This window comes from Phoenix dactylifera, chromosome 18 (assembly GCF_051530095.1).
Source record: "Phoenix dactylifera cultivar Ajwa chromosome 18, Ajwa_hap1_PhDact_Kaust_v1.1, whole genome shotgun sequence".
Lineage (NCBI taxonomy): Eukaryota > Viridiplantae > Streptophyta > Magnoliopsida > Arecales > Arecaceae > Phoenix > Phoenix dactylifera.
Window position 1 is genome coordinate 677,973 of NC_143207.1, and position 22,509 is coordinate 700,481.

The following is a 22,509-nucleotide window of genomic DNA, read 5'->3' on the forward strand; positions in this document are numbered from 1 at the left end:
TAAAAATAAAAATGCAAGGTCTCGCAGGCCTGAATGAGGCGAAGGTTAATAGGGCCTTCTCGTGGGTTGCTCAAAAAACAAAAAGAAAAAAGAAAAAAACTAAGGCGGTTCATAGGAGGAGGCTTGCAGGTTTACTTTCCATGTCAATTGCCGAGTGATTTGTCATTTAACTATAACTAGCCTATGCACAAGGTTGACACAGTGGCACTTCACTTAATATCCTGCATGCACACATATGGCAGCAGATATCAGGAGGTATTCCCATAGACTGTAGATGTGACATCATTGTCGATTTCTGAACCAATTCGGCCAAAGATTGAAAAGTCAGCTATATCTTTTTATATGATTCGTGAGTGCCATTAATTAATAGATTACTGTTAATACTATTCACAAATCACAATCAGCACAACATTCTAGAATGGGGCTGTCTCTATTAAATATCAGCTCAACGTGCTATAGATGGCCCTGTCCAGATTGGGTTGAAAAGTTTTTGTTCACATGAAACAGACATTCTTCTAACATTCTAATTTTCTCTAACTGTTCCACTATCATATCTAAATATTATGGCGTCATAAATGCGAAAAATCTTAACATTAGCATTTCTTATTCGTCAGTGTCAAACTTCCTCATAGTTGTATGGCCTCATCTAGCATATATCGGTAGAGCTAAATTTGTCATTTTCTTTGTCGTTCAATTTAAAGCCCTTCTTGGGTCCTAAATCTTAGATACATAAACCAGCTTTGTAGCAAACCAGTGTCCTTTTAGCATAAATGGCTTCTCCCCTCTGTTTCAATGGTGAAACAGAGGGAGAAAAGAAAGGAGATGCCGAGCCCAACCAAGCCCGTCCCAGGCCCAGTGGCCAATCCGGGCCGAGCCCATCTGGGCTCGGCCTGCAGGCACCCAGGGCACCGCAGGCTCAGCCGCAGTCGCCCTAGGGTACCCCGACGCGGCCGCGGGGCCGTCAGGCCCTGGCAGAGTCCCACCTCCCTCCGGTGAGGAGGTGGTGGCGCCACCACAGAGAGAGAAGTTGAAAAAGAAAATAAAGAAAGAAAAAGACGGGGGCAAAAAAAGGGAGGATCGTACCTGGGTCTCTCGTGCCTCCTCGGTCACGGTGGTTCTCCTCCTCCATCGTGGTCGGATCGAGGTAAGGGAGGTCCCCGGAGATTAAAACCCACTCCGGCATCACTTCGGAGGAGGTTTAGCCCCTCCCTCTCCCATTGCTCCCACCCTGGAGAAGGGCACCCCTCGGCCGCTGTCGCCGGAGCGGCTGCAGGCCGAGGAAGCGTCGGCCTCCTCAGGGGAGCTCCCAGGGTCGTCGGCCTCCTCAGGGGAGCTCCCAGGGGCTCGACCCCACCTCGAGGACCCCGTTCGACTCGTCCGGCACCACTTCGGTGGAGGTCCAGGGCCTTCCCTTCTGCCGCTCCGAGGTGGGAGCATCTCTCGGAGGAGGCTCACCCCACGGTGGCACGGCGAGAGGGAGAAGAGGAGGGGGGGAAGCAAAGAGAGAGGAAGGATGGGAGAAGGGCTCGGCTGGAGGTAAAAGAAGAAGAAAGAAAGGGGCTAGGGCTCCCGGTGGAGACGGAGGGGGAGAGAGAGAGAGAGAGGAGAATGGAGACGAAGAGGCGAGAAATCACTTGTACTACTAAAAAATGGAAAGTCTACGGACAATCCACTGTTCCCTCTTCCTAAGAAGGCCAAGAAGATCCTTGTAGCTGGGAGCCATGCCGACAACTTGGGCTGTCCGTGTGGAGGATGGACTATCACTTGGCAAGGACGCAATGGAAACAATCTAACAATTGGTAAACATTCTAAACACCTTAGATTGACTTTGTTTCTTATTTCTTTCAGACATTGCAGAGCATGGTAATGTTTTGAACTTCGAGCGATCCTTTGCAACAGGAACCACAATCCTTGATGCCATCAAGGCCATTGTTGACACCACCACCAAGGTTGTCTCCTCTGGAAAATTATCGAAGTGGAATCTAGATTAAGCTACAAGACCTAACAAGTGTTCACGTATGAGAAGGAAAACACAAGCAACAGTGCACTTTTCTATTTTCCCCTTTTTTATTGAGGTTAACAAGAAATGTTACTAACATCTCTTTTCTTCGTTAGATCATAAAGTATAAATTCGGCTGTCTAACAAATGTTTGTCCTTTACATAATCAAACAAATCGATCTGATTTTTCTTTCCCCCTTTAATGGTAAAACACCAAAAATACTGTGTTCAACAAGAATGTCAAATATAGGCGATAGTAGATATGATACTACCATAAAGTTTTCCTCCGAATAAAAAAAGAAAGATAGTACCATAAACTAGAAAGCATGAAAAAAATAATTAGCTGTCACTTCAAATACTTACTAGAAGCCCTAATTGTGAGAGAAACTTGAATACAAAGAGCATTTTAAGCCCTTTCAATCTAATTATTTCAACACAAATTTTTTATCTTATTTCAGACTATAAACATGCAGCGAAAGGAAAAAATATATAAGACTGCCTGTTGCTTTCGCATTCAAATGAAAAATAAAAATGTAAGGTCTCGCAGGCCTGAATGAGGCGAAGGTTAATAGGGTCTTCTCGAGGGTTGCTCAAAAAACAAAAAGAAAAAAGAAAAAAACCAAGGTGGTTCATAGGAGGAGGCTTGTAGGTTTACTTTCCATGTCAATTGCCCAGTGATTTGTCATTTAACTATAACTAGCTATGCACAAGGTTGACACAATGGCAGTTCACTTAATATCCTGCATGCACACATATGGCAGCAGATATCAGGAGGTATTCCCATAGACTGTAGGAGTGACATCATTGTTGATTTCTGAACCAATTCGGCCAAAGATTGAAAAGTCAGCTATATCTTTTTATATGATTCGTGAGTGCCATTAATTATTGGATTACTGTTAAAACTATTGAAAAATCACAATCAGCACAACATTCTGGAATGGCGCTGTCTCGTAAAAATATCAGCTCAACGTGCTATAGATGCCCCTGTCCAGATTGGGTTGAAAAGTTTTTGTTCACATGAAACAGACATCCCTCTAACATTCTAGTTTTCTCTAACTGTTCCACTATGATATCTAAATATTATGGCGTTATAAATGCGAAAGATCTTACCATTAGCATTTCTTATTCGTCAGTGTCAAAGTTCCTCATAGTTGTATGGCCTCATCTAGCATATATCGGTAGAGCCAAATTTGTCATTTCCTTTGTTGTTCAATTTAAAGCCCTTCTTGGGTCCTAAATCTTAGAATCTTAGATACAGAAACCAGCTTTGTGGCAAACCAGTGTCCTTTTAGCCCAAATGGCTTCTCCCCTCTGTTTCAATGGTAAAACAGAGGGAGAAAAGAAAGGAGAAGCCAAGCCCAACCAGGCCCGGCCCAGGCCTAGTGGCCAATCCGGGCCGAGCCCAGGGCACCGTAGGCTCAGCCGCAGTTGCCCTAGGGTACCCCGACGCGACCGCAGGGCCGTCAGGCCTGGCCGAGTCCCGCCTCCCTCCAGTGAGGAGGTGGTGGCACCACCACAGAGGGAGGAGGCGAAAAAGAAAATAAAAGAAAATAAAGAAAGAAAAAGAGGGGGGAGGGAAGGGAGGATCGTACCTGGGTCTCTCGAGCCTCCTTCTCGGTCACGGTGGTTCTCCTCCTCCGTCGTGGTCGGATCGAGGTAAGGGAGGTCCCAAGAGACTAAAACTCACTCCGGCATCACTTCGGGGGAGGTTTAGCCCCTCCCTCTCCCATTGCTCCCACCCTGGAGAAGGGCACCCCTCGGCCGCAGTCGCCGGAGCGGCTGCAGGCCGAGGAAGTGTCGGCCTCCTCAGGGGAGCTCCCAGGGGCTCGGCCCCACCTCGGGGACCCCGTTCGACTCCTCCGGCACCACTTCGGTGGAGGTCCAGGGCCTTCCCTTCTGCCGCTCCGAGGTGGGAGCATCTCCCGGAGGAGGCTCACCCCACGGTGGCACGGCAAGAGGGAGAAGAGGAGGGGGGAAGCGAAGAGAGAGGAAGGACGGGAGAAGGTCTCGGCCGGAGGTGAAAGAAGAAGAAAGGGCTAGGGCTTCCGGTGGAGACGGAGGGGGGGAGAGAGAGAGAGGAGAATGGAGACGAAGAGGCGAGAAAACACTTGTACTACTAAAAAATGGAAAGTCTACGGACAATCCACTGTTACCTCTTCCTAAGAAGGCCAAGAAGATCCTCGTAGCTGGGAGACATGGCGACAACTTGGGCTGTCAGTGTGGAGGATGGACTATCACTTGGCAAGAACGCAGTGGGAACAATCTAACAATTGGTAAACATTCTAAACACCTTAGATTGACTTTGTTTCTTATTTCTTTCAGACAGCGCAGAGCATGGTAATGTTTTGAACTTCGAGCGATCCTTTGCAACAGGAACCACAATCCTTGATGCCATCAAGGCCATTGTTGACACCACCACCAAAGTTGTCTACTCTGGAAAATTATCGAAGTGGAATCTAGATTAAGCTACAAGACCTAACAAGTGTTCACGTATGAGAAGAAAAACACAAGCAACAGTGCACTTTTCTATTTTTCCCTTTTTTATTGAGGTTAACAGGAAATGTTACTAACATCTCTTTTCTTCGTTAGTGGCATTAATTATTGGATTACTGTTAAAACTATTCACAAATCACAATCAGCACAACATTCTACAATGGGGCTGTCTCGTAAAAATATCAGCCCAATGTGCTATAGATGGCCCTGTCCAGATTGGGTTGAAAAGTTTTTGTTCACATAAAACAGACATCCCTCTAACATTCTAGTTTTCTCTAACTGTTCCACTATCATATCTAAATATTATGGCGTTATAAATGCGAAAGATCTTAACGTTAGCATTTCTTATTCGTCAATGTCTAAGTTCCTCATAGTTGTATGGCCTCATCTAGCATATATCGGTAGAGCCAAATTTGTCATTTTCTTTGTTGTTCAATTTAAAGCCCTTCTTGGGTCCTAAATTTTAGATACAGAAACCAGCTTTGCAGCAAACCAGTGTCCTTTTAGCCTAAATGGCTTCTCCCCTCTGCTTCAGTGGTGAAACAGAGGGAGAAAAGAAAGAAGAAGCCGAGCCCAACCAGGCCCAGTTGCCAATCCGGGCCGAGCCCATCTGGGCTCGGCTTGCGGGCACCCAGGGCACCGCAGGCTCAGTCGTGATTGCCCTAGGATACCCCGACGCGACCGCAGGGCCGTCAGGCCCTGGCCGAGTCCCACCTCCCTCCAGTGAGAAGGTGGTAGCACCACCACAGAGGGAGGCGAAAAAGAAAATAAAAAAAATAAATAAAGAAAAAGAGGGGGAAAAAATGGAGGATTGTACCGGGATCTCTCGCGCCTCCTTCTCGGTCACGGTGGTTCTCCTCCTCCGCCGTGGTCGGATCGGGGTAAGGGAGGTCCCCGTAGACTAAAACTCACTCCGGCATCACTTCGGAGGAGGTTTAGCCCCTCCCTCTCCCACTGCTCCCACCCTGGAGAAGGGCACCCCTCGCCCGCAGTCGCCGGAGCGGCTGCAGGCCGAGGAAGCGTCGGCCTCCTCAGGGGAGCTCCCAGGGGCTCGGCCCCACCTCGGGGACCCCGTTCGACTCCTCCGGCACCACTTCGGAGGAGGTCCAGGGCCTTCCCTTCTGCCGCTCCGAGGTGGAAGCATCTCCCGGAGGAGGCTCACCCCACGGTGGCATGGCGAGAGGGAGAAGAGGAGGGGGGAAAGCAAAAAGAGAGGAAGGATGGGAGAAGAGCTCGGGCGGAGGTGAAAGAAGAAGAAAGAAAGGGGCTAGGGCTTCCGATGGAGACGGAGGGGGAGAGAGAGAGAGGAGAATGGAGACGAAGAGGCGATAAATCACTTGTACTACTAAAAAATGGAATGTCTACGGACAATCCACTGTTGCCTCTTCCTAAGAAGGCCAAGAAGATCCTTGTAGCTGGGAGCCATGCCGACAACTTGGGCTGTCAGTGTGGAGGATGGACTATCACTTGGCAAGGACGCAGTGGGAACATTCTAGCAATTGGTAAACATTCTAAACACCTTAGATTGACTTTGTTTCTTATTTCTTTCAGACATTGCAGAGCATGGTAATGTTTTGAACTTCGAGCGATCCTTTGCAACAGGAACCACAATCCTTGATGCCATCAACGCCATTGTTGACACCACCACCAAGGTTGTCTACTCTGGAAAATTATCGAAGTGGAATCTAGATTAAGCTACAAGACCTAACAAGTGTTCACGTATGAGAAGGAAAACACAAGCAACAGTGCACTTTTCTATTTTTCCCTTTTTTATTGAGGTTAACAAGAAATGTTACTAACATCTCTTTTCTTCGTTAGAATCATAAAGTATAAATTCGACTGTCTAACAAATGTCTGTCCTTTACATAATCAAACAAATAGATCTGATTTTTCTTTTCCCCCTTTAATGGTAAAACACCAAAAATACTGTGTTCAACAAGAATGTCAAATATAGGAGATAGTAGATATGATACTACCATAAAGTTTTCCTCAAAATAAAAAAAGAAAGATAGTACCATAAAGCATGAAAAAAATAATTAGCTGTCACTTCAAATACTTACTAGAAGCCCTAATTGTGAGAGAAACTTGAATACGAAGAGCATTTTAAGCCCTTTCAATCTAATTATTTCAACACAAATTTCTTATCTTATTTCAGACCATAAACATGCAGCGAAGGGGAAAAATATATAAGATTTGCATGTTGCTTTCGCATTCAAATGAAAAATAAAAATGTACGGTCTCGCAGGCCTGAATGTGGTGAAGGTTAATAGGGTCTTCTCGTGGGTTGCTCAAAAAACAAAAAGAAAAAAGAAAAAAACTAAGGTGGTTCATAGGAGGAGGCTTGCAGGTTTACTTTCCATGTCAATTGCCCAGTGATTTGTCATTTAACTATAACTAGTCTATGCACAAGGTTGACACAGTGGCAGTTCACTTATTATCCTGCATGCACACATATGGCAGCAGATATCAGGAGGTATTCCCATAGACTGTAGGAGTGACATCATTATTGATTTCAGAACCAATTCGGCCAAAGATTGAAAAGTCAATTATATCTTTTTATATGATTCGTGAGTGCCATTAATTATTGGATTACTATTAAAACTATTCACAAATCACAATCAGCACAACATTCTAGAATGGGGCTGTCTCGTAAAAATATCAGCTCAATGTGCTATAGATGGCCCTGTCCAGATTGGGTTGAAAAGTTTTTGTTCACACATGAAACAGACATCCCTCTAACATTCTAGTTTTCTCTAACTGTTCCACTATCATATCTAAATATTATGGCGTTATAAATGCGAAAGATCTTAACATTAGCATTTCTTATTCTTCAGTGTCAAAGATCTTAGCATATATCGGTAGAGCCAAATTTGTCATTTTCTTTGTTGTTCAATTTAAAGCCCTTCTTGGGTCCTAAATCTTAGATACAGAAACCAGCTTTGTAGCAAACGAGTGTCCTTTTAGCCTAAATGGCTTCTCCCCTCTGCTTCAATGGTGAAACAGAGGGAGAAAAGAAAGGTGGCTTCTCCCCTCTAGAATCTTAGATTCTGCATTAGTAGCAATGGGTGACACGCAAGTTTCCTGCATAAAATTCTTTCAGAAATTGCCAGCAGTTGAAGAAAAACTATGCATGTAGAAAAGTGCAATGCTCAATACATATTTGGAAACTTAACCACTAATTTGAAATAACAAAATAGTATCAAATATACGTCACTTTGTGTAGAAGTGTCGCCACATGTAGAATCACTTAAAGCATTCTCCTGGGGAAAAGAAAAATCAATGGGCATGCAATGTTAAACAAAATTTCCTCTCTAACAAGCTGGTTTTATCCATACCGCACTTAAAAAGCTGGTTTCACACAAAAAAAAATATATGGATTGACCACATCTAATGTATCCACATTCATAGCAGCATTTGATAAGACATCATCCTTCATTACAATTTTATAAATTATTCAATTAAAATATGGATCCTAAAATATAAGAGAACACATACTCTCCAAAAAATTATTTTTGAAATACATTCTCCCTGCAGCATTAAGGTTGTTCTAAGTCATGAATTCCAACTCAGTAAAGTTATGCCTCTATATAGTTTATTTGTCTCGATAATATAGATCAAAGGAATTTGTTGCACAAAATTTGTTTAAATCAAATTAAAAATAAGCATATAAATACTACTGCAACTTCAATTTTATTGTGGTAAGGTAATTCATTTAATGTGCAGAATTACCATGTCTAAATATCTGCAGATTTTCAAAAAAAAAAAAAAGGCACACCTATTTTCCGTATAGCATGAAAGAACTAATTTGAGAATTAAGTGGGTTTATTACCTTGATAGATTTGGTGCTAGGACTTGTAGCATTGAACGGCTTCCTAAGAGCATGGCAAACCAAAAGTTACTTCTGATGGATCATGTGAAAGGACAAATTAAGTAACTCTAAACACATACCTTCCTTTTGTCAGAGATGTACTATTCTTTGTTTTCTTCTCAAATGAGCTAAATTGGGAGGGTCCAGGTTTCTTCATAGAATTGCTCAACGGTTGGGGCCTGTGTGTAGAAGGGTAGCCGAGCCAAGGTGTTGAGACACAACGAGAAGTCAATGTCCCAGTTACCATGTTCGCGTTGGAGCTCTGACCCAAAGGCTTCTTCCCTGTTACCTGCTGCATTGGGCTGGGCTTACTCCCAAATAGTGCTTCGTGCTTGGCAGCAAACTGCTCCCGCAGTCTCTTTTGTTCCTACATAAAATGATGGCCGAAGGAGTAAGCACAGATATTTCTTGGCACTAGCAGATAAAATACATAAAATACAAAATATAGAGCATCTAGCAGATAGACACTGGAAGCAAGAAAAACAGAAAATGAAAGCCCACCCATATTCGCCGCTTCTCCTCCTCTCTCTGATGCCTGAGCACAGTATGTTCTTCCAAGGTCTCTAGCAATCTTACCTGAAATATCAAAAGGACAGGCTTTAAATAAATCATAAGCTGTCACTAATTTGGCATATGTTTCCGGAGATCAAATTCTACCTTGTCATACATGAACGGGATTCCTTTTTCCTTTTCCCAGGCTTTTATTTTTTGCAGAGAGGTTCTCTATCAAGGCTACACAATGATAGGGTTAGTTTGTCAGAGAACTAACACTGCAGGAAAAGACAAGACAGAAAACAAATATATGAATTAAAAAACAAAAGATGTACAAATATTACAGCCCTCTTTGCTAGCATTTTGTGAAAATGGAATGGTCGAGTAGCAGCTCTCTTTGCCTAATTAATAGATAGTAGTAATAACCTTGAATCATGGCATGAACATTACTTCATTGAAGGCATTGCATCTGGAAGGCTTTTAAAACTGAAGTATGCAAACAAATTATTAGCTTTTAGAGATTCTATACTGTTGTGGGATGGGGTTCCCAGTTTAGTCCCACATCGGCTAATCAGCGGAAAGGTCTGTGCCTTATAATGAGGAGGCCTAAAACCTTTCCTCACAAGGCGCCCCTACGGGGGACAAAACCGTGAGGGACACCTGTCCAGCAGCCACGCGCCTGCAGGTGGGTCCGCCACCGTGCGAGCCAAAGCGCCCACGGTTCCCAAAGCGGACAATACCATATCGCTCTGCCGAGCTGAGCTGTTCCAGCACTCTCTCGTTTAGACGAGGCGCCCCTACGGGGGACAAAACCGTGAGGGACGCCTAAGCCCCCTGTACGAGCTCCGCGCCTGCAGGTGGGTGCGCACCCCGTGCGAGCTCCGCGCCTACGGGGCCCAAAGCGGACAATACCATATCGCTCTGCCGAGCTGAGCTGCTCCAGCACTCTCTCGTTCAGACGAGGCGCCTTTTATAGGACAAAACCGTGAGGGTAGGGGGCAACCTCCGCGGACCCCCGCGCCGTCAGGGCTCGGGACTGTCATTGGGACTGTCATTGGGCTCCGGCCCTGGGCGACCTCCCGCAGACCCGAAGCGGCAATCCCAGAGCGGACAATACCTCGTGAGGGACGCAGATGCTTTCCCTGCTCGGCCGGTGTGTGGGCTGGTGTCGGGGTTCCGACCCCACATCAGATGGCGCTAGAGGAAGGGACCCGGCCACGCACAGACCTTCCCACTGGGGGGGCTGTGTTGTGGGATGGGGTTCCCAGTTTAGTCCCACATCGGCTAATCAGCGGAAAGGTCTGTGCCTTATAATGAGGAGGCCTAAAACCTTTCCTCACGAGGCGCCCCTACGGGGGACAAAACCGTGAGGGACACCTGTCCAGCAGCCACGCGCCTGCAGGTGGGTCCGCCACCGTGCGAGCCAAATCGCCCACGGTTCCCAAAGCGGACAATACCATATCGCTCTGCCGAGCTGAGCTGTTCCAGCACTCTCTCGTTTAGACGAGGCGCCCCTACGGGGGACAAAACCGTGAGGGACGCCTAAGCCCCCTGTACGAGCTCTGCGCCTGCAGGTGGGTGCGCACCCCGTGCGAGCTCCGCGCCCACGGGGCCCAAAGCGGACAATACCATATCGCTCTGCCGAGCTGAGCTGCTCCAGCACTCTCTCGTTCAGACGAGGCGCCTTTTATAGGACAAAACCGTGAGGGTAGGGGGCAACCTCCGCGGACCCCCGCGCCGTCAGGGCTCGGGACTGTCATTGGGACTGTCATTGGGCTCCGGCCCTGGGCGACCTCCCGCAGACCCGAAGCGGCAATCCCAGAGCGGACAATACCTCGTGAGGGACGCAGATGCTTTCCCTGCTCGGCCGGTGTGTGGGCTGGTGTCGGGGTTCCGACCCCACATCAGATGGCGCTAGAGGAAGGGCCCCGGCCACGCATAGACCTTCCCACTGGGGGGGCTGTGTTGTGGGATGGGGTTCCTTCCTCTAGCGCCATCTGATGTGGGCTGTGTTGTGGGCTCGGGACCTTCCCACTGGGGGGGCTGTGTTGTGGGATGGGGTTCCCAGTTTAGTCCCACATCGGCTAATCAGCGGAAAGGTCTGTGCCTTATAATGAGGAGGCCTAAAACCTTTCCTCACGAGGCGCCCCTACGGGGGACAAAACCGTGAGGGACACCTGTCCAGCAGCCACGCGCCTGCAGGTGGGTCCGCCACCGTGCGAGCCAAAGTGCCCACGGTTCCCAAAGCGGACAATACCATATCGCTCTGCCGAGCTGAGCTGTTCCAGCACTCTCTCGTTTAGACAAGGCGCCCCTACGGGGGACAAAACCGTGAGGGACGCCTAAGCCCCCTGTACGAGCTCCGCGCCTGCAGGTGGGTGCGCACCCCGTGCGAGCTCCGCGCCCACGGGGCCCAAAGCGGACAATACCATATCGCTCTGCCGAGCTGAGCTGCTCCAGCACTCTCTCGTTCAGACGAGGCGCCTTTTATAGGACAAAACCGTGAGGGTAGGGGGCAACCTCCGCGGACCCCCGCGCCGTCAGGGCTCGGGACTGTCATTGGGACTGTCATTGGGCTCCGGCCCTGGGCGACCTCCCGCAGACCCGAAGCGGCAATCCCAGAGCGGACAATACCTCGTGAGGGACGCAGATGCTTTCCCTGCTCGGCCGGTGTGTGGGCTGGTGTCGGGGTTCCGACCCCACATCAGATAGCGCTAGAGGAAGGGACCCGGCCACGCACAGACCTTCCCACTGGGGGGGCTATGTTGTGGGATGGGGTTCCCAGTTTAGTCCCACATCGGCTAATCAGCGGAAAGGTCTGTGCCTTATAATGAGGAGGCCTAAAACCTTTCCTCACGAGGCGCCCCTACGGGGGACAAAACCGTGAGGGACACCTGTCCAGCAGCCACGCGCCTGCAGGTGGGTCCGCCACCGTGCGAGCCAAAGCGCCCACGGTTCCCAAAGCGGACAATACCATATCGCTCTGCCGAGCTGAGCTGTTCCAGCACTCTCTCGTTTAGACGAGGCGCCCCTACGGGGGACAAAACCGTGAGGGACGCCTAAGCCCCCTGTACGAGCTCCGCGCCTGCAGGTGGGTGCGCACCCCGTGCGAGCTCCACGCCCACGGGGCCCAAAGCGGACAATACCATATCGCTCTGCCGAGCTGAGCTGCTCCAGCACTCTCTCGTTCAGACGAGGCGCCTTTTATAGGACAAAACCGTGAGGGTAGGGGGCAACCTCCGCGGACCCCCGCGCCGTCAGGGCTCGGGACTGTCGTTGGGACTGTCATTGAGCTCCGGCCCTGGGCGACCTCCCGCAGACCCGAAGCGGCAATCCCAGAGCGGACAATACCTCGTGAGGGACGCAGATGCTTTCCCTGCTCGGCCGGTGTGTGGGCTGGTGTCGGGGTTCCGACCCCACATCAGATGGCGCTAGAGGAAGGGACCCGGCCACGCACAGACCTTCCCACTGGGGGGGCTGTGTTGTGGGATGGGGTTCCCAGTTTAGTCCCACATCGGCTAATCAGCGGAAAGGTCTGTGCCTTATAATGAGGAGGCCTAAAACCTTTCCTCACGAGGCGCCCCTACGGGGGACAAAACCGTGAGGGACACCTGTCCAGCAGCCACGCGCCTGCAGGTGGGTCCGCCACCGTGCGAGCCAAATCGCCCACGGTTCCCAAAGCGGACAATACCATATCGCTCTGCCGAGCTGAGCTGTTCCAGCACTCTCTCGTTTAGACGAGGCGCCCCTACGGGGGACAAAACCGTGAGGGACGCCTAAGCCCCCTGTACGAGCTCTGCGCCTGCAGGTGGGTGCGCACCCCGTGCGAGCTCCGCGCCCACGGGGCCCAAAGCGGACAATACCATATCGCTCTGCCGAGCTGAGCTGCTCCAGCACTCTCTCGTTCAGACGAGGCGCCTTTTATAGGACAAAACCGTGAGGGTAGGGGGCAACCTCCGCGGACCCCCGCGCCGTCAGGGCTCGGGACTGTCATTGGGACTGTCATTGGGCTCCGGCCCTGGGCGACCTCCCGCAGACCCGAAGCGGCAATCCCAGAGCGGACAATACCTCGTGAGGGACGCAGATGCTTTCCCTGCTCGGCCGGTGTGTGGGCTGGTGTCGGGGTTCCGACCCCACATCAGATGGCGCTAGAGGAAGGGCCCCGGCCACGCATAGACCTTCCCACTGGGGGGGCTGTGTTGTGGGATGGGGTTCCTTCCTCTAGCGCCATCTGATGTGGGCTGTGTTGTGGGCTCGGGACCTTCCCACTGGGGGGGCTGTGTTGTGGGATGGGGTTCCCAGCTTAGTCCCACATCGGCTAATCAGCGGAAAGGTCTGTGCCTTATAATGAGGAGGCCTAAAACCTTTCCTCACGAGGCGCCCCTACGGGGGACAAAACCGTGAGGGACACCTGTCCAGCAGCCACGCGCCTGCAGGTGGGTCCGCCACCGTGCGAGCCAAAGTGCCCACGGTTCCCAAAGCGGACAATACCATATCGCTCTGCCGAGCTGAGCTGTTCCAGCACTCTCTCGTTTAGACAAGGCGCCCCTACGGGGGACAAAACCGTGAGGGACGCCTAAGCCCCCTGTACGAGCTCCGCGCCTGCAGGTGGGTGCGCACCCCGTGCGAGCTCCGCGCCCACGGGGCCCAAAGCGGACAATACCATATCGCTCTGCCGAGCTGAGCTGCTCCAGCACTCTCTCGTTCAGACGAGGCGCCTTTTATAGGACAAAACCGTGAGGGTAGGGGGCAACCTCCGCGGACCCCCGCGCCGTCAGGGCTCGGGACTGTCATTGGGACTGTCATTGGGCTCCGGCCCTGGGCGACCTCCCGCAGACCCGAAGCGGCAATCCCAGAGCGGACAATACCTCGTGAGGGACGCAGATGCTTTCCCTGCTCGGCCGGTGTGTGGGCTGGTGTCGGGGTTCCGACCCCACATCATATACAGTGACAAATCATCCCCTTGGCCTCTTTGTATATGCCATTAATGGATATGAAGCGTGTTGGGAGCCAAAGATAAGCTTGATGATACACTCTAAAAAAGTAAATTTGTTCTGTACTAGCTCACTAGAGATGATTGCTCCATGGATGTCCAAATAACCATGCATCATTCTACCCTATGGAGTTTCTCGGCTAGTTAAGGATGATGCCTGTGCCTTGGATATAGACTTTTTAAGACAAATGGAACAGCCATTCGCATACATTAATCTTCTTAAAAGAAAGTTCTTAAGAGAGACACATTGGGAAATCATATGCTATACCATATCTAGAAGGGCAAAAAATTAATAAATATCTATATGAGATGGAAATACCATTATAACAATACTGCATAATAAAAAGGAAAAAAAATAGACTACTACTATATGTGTGTGGACATATGTAAGTTCTAATATTAAACATAAACTCGAGTGTTCGTGAGGCATTATCTCATATGATTGTCTCCACACTCCTAACAGCACTCCCATCTCAAATTAACATAACCCCACTTAGTACATTTGTTACTTTTCGGAAAAGGTACAAGAGAGGTGAACCTATAAAAGTTGAGGGAATATGTATCGAACTAAAATAGTAAACTAGGATTGGAGGATGATCGTTATCCGCAGAACCTCGCACATGCATAGCATGTGCCAAACTCTAATGCATGGAAATATGTTCTAATAGCCTCATTTCCCCATTCTTGCTGCCATGCTGGCTTCTCTACCTTCTCCACCCCTATCTTCCTATTTCTAATTTTAATGGTCTATTGCCAATTTTCTACTCATTGATATCTATTATATCGTTTCTTATTTTGTAAATAATGATTGATTACAAACAATGTGGTGCCTGCCAAACCCCATGTCATATCCCAGCCCCCTCCATATCACAACTGCTATTTAGAACCTTGATTGTATTCTACTTATCCTTTATAACAAAAGATAAGTAGCTAATAACTTTTAAACCAATCAATCATTTTTTAAGATATTTTCATTAATTTAATTTGCTATGGAAATTAAACTAAATTATGCTGGATTATGTAATACTACATTACCATGAATCACTTGAAGCTATCTATCTATGTGTAAAGCAAAAGGCTTTGGAGCCCAAATGCATATTTGGACTCAAAATCCTTCCACTTTCCTTAATAAACATTGTACCTTGAAAAGAATCTTTAAGAAATCTGGTATGCTTATTTTCTGCAAGTTGCCAATTCTCATATAAACTAGCATTTATACAAATATATTAATAAACTAGGTGTTTGTGCATGTCTACATACATGTATACACATAAGTATGTATGTACATGAACATAACAAATTCATGACTTAGACATATTTGACAATAAAAACAATATAAACAAACACATCACAAAATCCACACACAATAAATAACTTCAGCCACATACGCACATAGTGACAAAAATGTAAACACAACACACTTGCACAATAACAAAATCCAATACAACATGAAAATCTGCATATGAACATAATAAAAAATTTCAGCCACACCCAACAAAAAGATATAAAATTGAAAATACAAGCACACAAAATAGTTATACAAACAAAACAATCATCATATACACAATATATTTGCTACAATCCACAGTCAAAACAAACAATCATAAAGGCACTTTTTTGTGCCTTGGTTCATAAGCAAGGTGCGCGCAATGCTCGCGTTTATGTGCCTAGATGAAGTCACCCTGCTTGAGGTAGGCAAAGTGCCGAGGTTGATCCTAGGTATGCCTTGTGTGACGGACCGTGCATTTCATCAAACAATTGGCACACACTTTCCTCTCTTGAGCACATGTACCAAAAGGAATCCTAAAAACTAAATTTCTGGAGACTCATGGAATTCACTTGAAGCTTATGGATTTAGCTAGAAGCTAGATATTTTTTAGTATGTTTCTAGGTATTTCTGGTCAAGGAGGTGGGAAAGTTCTAAAGAGTGATCTTGAATGATCATAGCAGTTAGATTTGTGATAAATGTAGATAATCCTAACCATTCATTGTACATGGTAGTGCCTATAAAGAGGAACGCCTTATTTCGCCAAACCACCAAACAAAGAATAAGCAAACAAGAAAAGAAGCCTTGTAGAGAGTTCTCTAGTGCCATACAACTCTCCATTCACTCAAACTCTCTCTCTCTCTCTCATGTGCTCTCCCTAGCTTTCTAGTATTCTAGCTTGTGGGGCTAGCTTGGCAAGTTGACTAACAGGCAAGTGTAGACCAAGATTCGCCGTCTCGGTATCGGACCTCGTACCGGTGCCACACTAGTGCGCCCGGTACCATCCGGTTCAGGATGGTACAGCATACCATGGTGTAGACTAGCAAAGCTTCCATGTGTCGTATGGTGTATTTGAGGAAAAGCAAGCCCATGACAAGTCATACAAGAGAAAGGCAAGCCTACTTAGCTTGTTGTGGGAAAAGGTGGAGCATGATGGCTTCAAAAGTTGTCAAGGTGCAACATGATGTGGTGGAAGAAAACACCAACATGGTCTAAAAAGGGGAAAGGAAAGTCAAGACAAGTCTTACAACAAGGTGAGAAATACATAGGCAAAGATCGCGAAGGTAGAGCTGGTCATGGCCAATATGAGGGATCGGTTTAATGAGTTCAAGCAAGGCATGGAGCTTGATGAAAACTTCGGTAGGCAAGTCGAGGAACTCCGCTAGGACATGCTTAGTGTCATCAACCACGTGGGGGAAGCTCAACATCAAGAACATCTCACATTCCAAGCCTAATTACTAGAAGCCTTGATCAACCTTCAAGCTCCATTTGATGAGCTGAAGAAGAGCATAGAGACCAAAGCCAATTGGGCCACATGCAAGAGTACTGTGGTTAGTGGGTTATTGTTGCACCTACCATGGGTATCAATCCACGGGTTGAAGCTCCTGAGCCTAAGGAGTATGATGGCAAGAGGGATGCTGCAGCATATTGAGAGGAGCTTTGAGGCACTCAACTATAACGATGAAAAGTGCAAGATGAGGATTGCTACCCTTTTCCTGATTGCTACTATACTGTGGCAGAGGAAAAATGCAGAGATGGAGAAGGGTATTTGCTCAATTTGACACTTAGGATGAGCTAAAATGGGAAATTAAGAAGCGGTTCTATCCTAAGAATATCACCCATGAGGCACGAAAGAGAATGAAGGAGTTGCAAAAAAACAAGTTCGATTAGGAACTATAGGAAGGAATTCTCCTCCCATATGCTTCAAATCCCTAACATAGGGAAGGGGGACCAGCTGTTCAACTTCATGGATGATCTCAAACCACGGGCTGCCACTGAATTGCAAAGGCGTTGTATGAAGCGTATCTTAACTGCCCTCAACCAAGGTGAAGTTTAAAAGGCCAAAGTCTTCTAAGGGTCCAAAGGGTGATCATGCCAAAGGTAGAGGAGCAAAGGGGTTTAAGCCCTCTCTCATGGCAAGGAAGATGGCCATTCTAACACTGAACACCCAAGGGTGGAGGCAAGCCACCAAATGGCAAGAAGGTTGATAAGGAAGCCTTAAGGTAATAGTTTTCTATATGACAGTCCACATTGGACTAGATATTGTCCTAACAGGGGTGCACTCAATGATATGTTTGAGGAGCAAGAGCTAAGATAGTGCTCCAATGAGTTGTCTGACTACTAAACACCTTGAAAGGCTAATCCGATGCCCGAAACTACAAAGTTCAAACCTTGATGTATATCAAGACCTGGAAAGTCCACCCATGTGATGGTGGACACAGATGTGTCACCATTCTATCAAATTAGATGAGGTAAAGCAGCTTGGGCTTAAGGTGGGCAAGGGGAAGGGCTGGGTAAAGATGTGGGGTAGCCCATTGATGGTGTAGAGTTGCACCTAGGCTCGTGGAGTAGATTTGCGCCTAGGCACTTGGACCGATAAGGTTGATTTCTTGTAGATGCCCATCAATAACTTTGAAACGGTTGTAGGCATGGAGTCCCTAAAGCAATTCAATGAGATGTCCTTGCCTCATTACAACTCAATGTCCACTTGAGGGAGGACGCACCATCGTGCCAACAATGGCCAAGCTTAGTCCTAGTGCAAAGCTTCACTTTGCAATGCAAGTAACCAAGGGTTAAGTGGAAGCGGAAGTGGAAGTCACTTATTTGGCTACATTGAGAGGTCATAGTATGATGGTGCTAATGAGAACTCCATGGAGCTTCTAAGCAAACTAAGGGAGTTCCATGATCTAGTTCAACAGCTTTCAAGGAGGCAAAATCTTGGCATAAGCAAGCAAATGCCGCACGCTCCTACCTTGACAAAGCTACAAAGAAGACAACCATCACTTGGGCTATATCTTTGTACCTTTTGACAGTTAATTATGACTTTCAACAGATTAGATTCTTCGCATTTGAGATTTTTTTGTCGTTTTTTATTACTTTCAGTAGTTAAGGTTAATTTTAAGCAACCATCATGCAACTCTACTATGGTATAGAAATTTTTGCCATTAACAACAAGAGAAACTTGTTTCATCTGATATACAATTAATTCGAAGTTAACACAAAGTTATCAAATAAAGATTCAAGACCATAAAACTACTCCAATGTTAGATAGTTGGATTATGAACTAAGATTATTCTAAAAACTAGGTTTAAATATCTCAATTAAAACAATTTATAGCATAAGCAAGTTTAAATGGTTGCCCCTCATGCCTACAAAACTAATACTAGTGAACCAATTACCATACAGTCCATGTGGATTAAAATGTAAAAATCAAACAAAAAGAGAATATATAATCTACTAGGAGTCAAATAAAATTTAACTAATTCACTTCATGAAATAGATAACACTCACAGGGTATTTTGCTAACAAGTACCCGAGCTTTTTCTGCGCGCTTCAGATTCTTATATGCTCCTCGACAAGCATTATAACGATTTTGATCCTACAAAAGCATTGAAATGAGGGATCAAAATAAAGAAAAGAAAAGAAATTCCATAAGCTTCACCTATCATTCCTAAAATAACTAAGATGAGTCCAATATCTAACTGATTAAAGATTGTTGTTAGGGGAGCATACAAAAGTTCAAACTAATAGATTTCTATTTGATACCAAGATATTCTATACATAGGTGACATATATTTTTTAAATCTCTAAAATTTTGTATATGTACATTATATGGCATTTTGCTTATTGAAGTACTAACTTGACTTATCGGGCATTTTAGTATATATGTTTGCATGGAAGGCTCGGGTTCTCTTTTTTGTATTCGCATGGCATGTAATTGAGATGTGACCAAGGTTTTATCCTCAACAGCCTATCTCGTGACAAGAAAAGAATTTATTCAAAGAACTCATGACGAACTAGTAGCAATCATCTATCTGACTATCTCCACACAACATGGATTATTTCATGGGCAGCATAGTTTGTGCCTATGGCAATGAGAACTCGCAGTATATTGACAATTTTCGGAAGACATTTGTTTGCCTCATTTACAAAATTACTGGCAATAAGCCTACTTCTGATAACAATTCTGTATCATTTTAAGAGAAATATTCCAAAAACATGTGTCCCATTAAGCTAGGCAAAGGCTCCTACTTCCTATTAACCATAAAGCCTCTTAGACATACTACCTCTTTCAAGAGATAAAAACCTCTTGGTCCTATTTCATAGAATAACTTTAACAGAGAATAATGCCAAAATAAAGATTTGAAAAAGAGCAGGGTGTTGACAATTGTGAAAAAAATATAATTTAAGAAATAAGAAGCATAAAGCATTGTCCGAACTATATATGCATCAAAACTATCCAAAATTTACCTGGTTAAGAAGATCATAATCATCCAATAAATAAACATAGATTTAAACTAAACTGGAGAAATCCAGCATCATAAATCATTCTAGACTGTCTTGTTGTTTGTTATTTAACATGTCGACTTCAGAGTTCCAACTTCCAAGTAACTCATCATGCAAACTAGTATTTCACAACTAATTTTACACATTAACAGCATAAGTAAATAAATTTCATGGCGAAACCTAGAAGGGACACAATAAAAACATATCTTAAACTCCATCCGTGGGGCCCTACAGTGTTTATTATATATTTCTTGTTCATTTGAAAAAGCATATTTCATATAAACATTTAATAGGTAAAAAGGAAACTACTTTAAGGTACATCTGGCACCAACTAAAGCAAAAAATGAACCTAACTAGCATTGATATAAGAATATGCCCCTTCATACAATAATCTATCCTTTCAAATTCTATGTCTTTTCTTGGTCATTTTTTTATTTTTTTAATTCAATCCGTATGATTAAATCCAGTTAACATGAGACAGCTAAGAGTGCAAACCATATACCAGCCATGACAAGAAAATATTTGTTATCTTGGCTCAAACAACTCCGATCGAAAAATTTAATGACTACAACTTGCAAAAAGAAAACAAGGGAAAAATTCTGATCCTTTTCCTAGAACATACTAAGATTGGTAATTCATTATTCCGGGGGTTCCCAAAATATATTGTACCTAGCTCCCTATCACCAGCTAATTTTTTTTAAGATGAAAAGCCAATCAAGTGCTTACAAGCCTTCCTGGTCAAATAAGATAATATTCACCTTACATGCAACTTGATGATAATGTGGTGTGACATTATGTGGAAGTTTGGCATGTCCTTGACACACAATGGTTTGTGGCTGACATGGAAAACTTTGAGCATGAAAAAATATTTATACCATCAAGGTTGAGAGGGCAAAAACATACTCTACAATGTATGAGACTTGCAAGGCCAAAAAACACAAGTAGATGTAGGGTCTTATGCCCTTACCAAAAAGCTAGAAATATAATTTAGTGAAACCCATTGGTTTTAGGGCGAGTCTTGCAACACAAGAATAAAAATGAGAAGCACACATTAGCAAAAAAGCAAGATTGAGGCACAATTTGTTTGCTATTCTCTTCTACAGGTATGAGAAGAGAAGAACATGTTGGTAAATAAAAACTTCTAGACAAGAATTTGGGAGCCAAACAGCAGGAAAAACTGGCTGCTAACAGATAATCTGCAGCTTGAAAAGAACATGTAGGTAAATAAAAAAAAAAATACGGATCTTGTCCAGCTATCCCCATTATTCCATGTCTCATATGCGTAATTTAATTTCTTTCATTAGGTGTAATTAATTAGCTTTACTTTCAACTAACTGTTATGTAAAAGATTAACCTAATAGATAAGTAAACAGAAATAAAAATATGTTATGTAATTGAATGCATTAGTGTAATGTATGGCAATAGAATATAAAGCCAAACTATGAATTTGGGGGTTATACAACCATAAACTAAGACAACATGACATTGAACTAGCAATACCAGTAGGAGGCAGTAAAGCTAGATAACATAGCTAGAATATTATCATGGCTGATGAAAGAACATATATGAAGAGATTTTTGTCCTCAGGGAGAGCCAAAAGGCCTACCTCTTCACATATGTTCTGGTGAGATTAGAAAAACCATTCTGCAGGATCCCTACTACATTTTAATTCACCACAATCAAGGTATGAAAATAATGCAAGGTTACCCTCTCATAGTCATCAAGCCATTTCTCTTCCTCTGATGCGAACACCCATTTCTTCACCTTCTCCAAAATGTCTTTCCTGCTAAGGGCTTGCTCTTTGGCCTTTGCAATCTGATCATCCATGTCTGATAAAAGCTCAGAGAGATCTACTTTCCCTAGAATTCCATTAAAAAATAAATGTTACTCATTTTTAAACTATATAGTGATTATTTGGTTAGGAAATATGTTATTAATCTGATCAATAACCGTAAGATCAATATCGACAAAAGAAAAAAGAAGAAGAACAAGAAATAAGTCTAGGTTATGAAAAAGAAAATAAAGAAAGAAAAGAGGGGGGCAAAAAAAAGGGAGGATCGTACCTGGGTCTCTCGCGCCTCCTTCTCGGTCACGGTGGTTCTCCTCCTCCGCCGTGGTCGGATCGGGGTAAGGGAGGTCCCCGGAGACTAAAACTCACTCCGGCATCACTTCGGAGGAGGTTTAGCCCCTCCCTCTCCCACTGCTCCCACCCTGGAGAAGGGCACCCCTCGCCCGCAGTCGCCGGAGCGGCTGCAGGCCGAGGAAGCGTCGGCCTCCTCAGGGGAGCTCCCAGGGGCTCGGCCCTACCTCGGGGACCCCGTTTGACTCCTCCGGCACCACTTCGGAGGAGGTCCAGGGCCTTCCCTTCTGCTGCTCCGAGGTGGGAGCATCTCCCGGAGGAGGCTCACCCCACGGTGGCACGGCGAGAGGGAGAAGAGGAGGGGGGGAAGCAAAGAGAGAGGAAGGACGGGAGAAGGGCTCGGTCGGAGGTGAAAGAAGAAGAAAGAAAGGGGCTAGGGCTTCCGGTGGAGACGAAGGAAGGAAGGAAGGCGAGAGAGAGAGAGAGAGAGAGAGAGAGAGAGAGAGAGAGAGAGAGAATGGAGGCGAGGAGGCGAAGAGGCGAGAAAATTCTGGAAGAAAGACCCTTAACGGGTCCGGCATAACGGGGCGGATCCTGGTTCGGGTCCGAAACCCGTTAATAGCAATAAAAAGTAATTGGCTTAGCCAAATCTGACTAAGCCCAATCCCAATCAGATTGGGCTAAAACTGGACGAGCCCAAATTGCAGACCAGGTTAAGTCCGAATTAAATCAAGCCCGAATTCAGTTGGGTCCGAACCCAATTAAGCTGAGCTAGTCCCAGCAGGCCCAATTCAATCTGAATCAATCCCAA

At 45.7% G+C, this 22,509-nt stretch overlaps 1 protein-coding gene across 11 annotated transcripts in view; it reads right to left on the reverse strand.

Moving 5' to 3' along the window:
• Positions 1-6,617: 6,617 nt before the first annotated feature.
• LOC120105084 (uncharacterized) overlaps positions 6,618-22,509 on the reverse strand; it is a 123,895-nt gene continuing 108,003 nt past the window's right edge. The window contains exons 1-8 of one of the 11 annotated variants that reach the window (XM_089928487.1): positions 21,682-22,231; positions 21,326-21,477; positions 18,645-18,710; positions 9,018-9,092; positions 8,862-8,957; positions 8,441-8,727; positions 8,322-8,364; positions 6,618-7,573 (exon numbers count right to left, since the gene is read on the reverse strand). In XM_089928487.1, coding sequence (XP_089784613.1) covers positions 7,481-7,573; positions 8,322-8,364; positions 8,441-8,727; positions 8,862-8,957; positions 9,018-9,029 — 531 coding nt within the window. In that variant the 5' untranslated portion in view covers positions 9,030-9,092; positions 18,645-18,710; positions 21,326-21,477; positions 21,682-22,231 and the 3' untranslated portion in view covers positions 6,618-7,480. The other 10 variants (XM_089928486.1, XM_089928489.1, XM_089928488.1 and 7 more) reach the window with 10 other exon arrangements.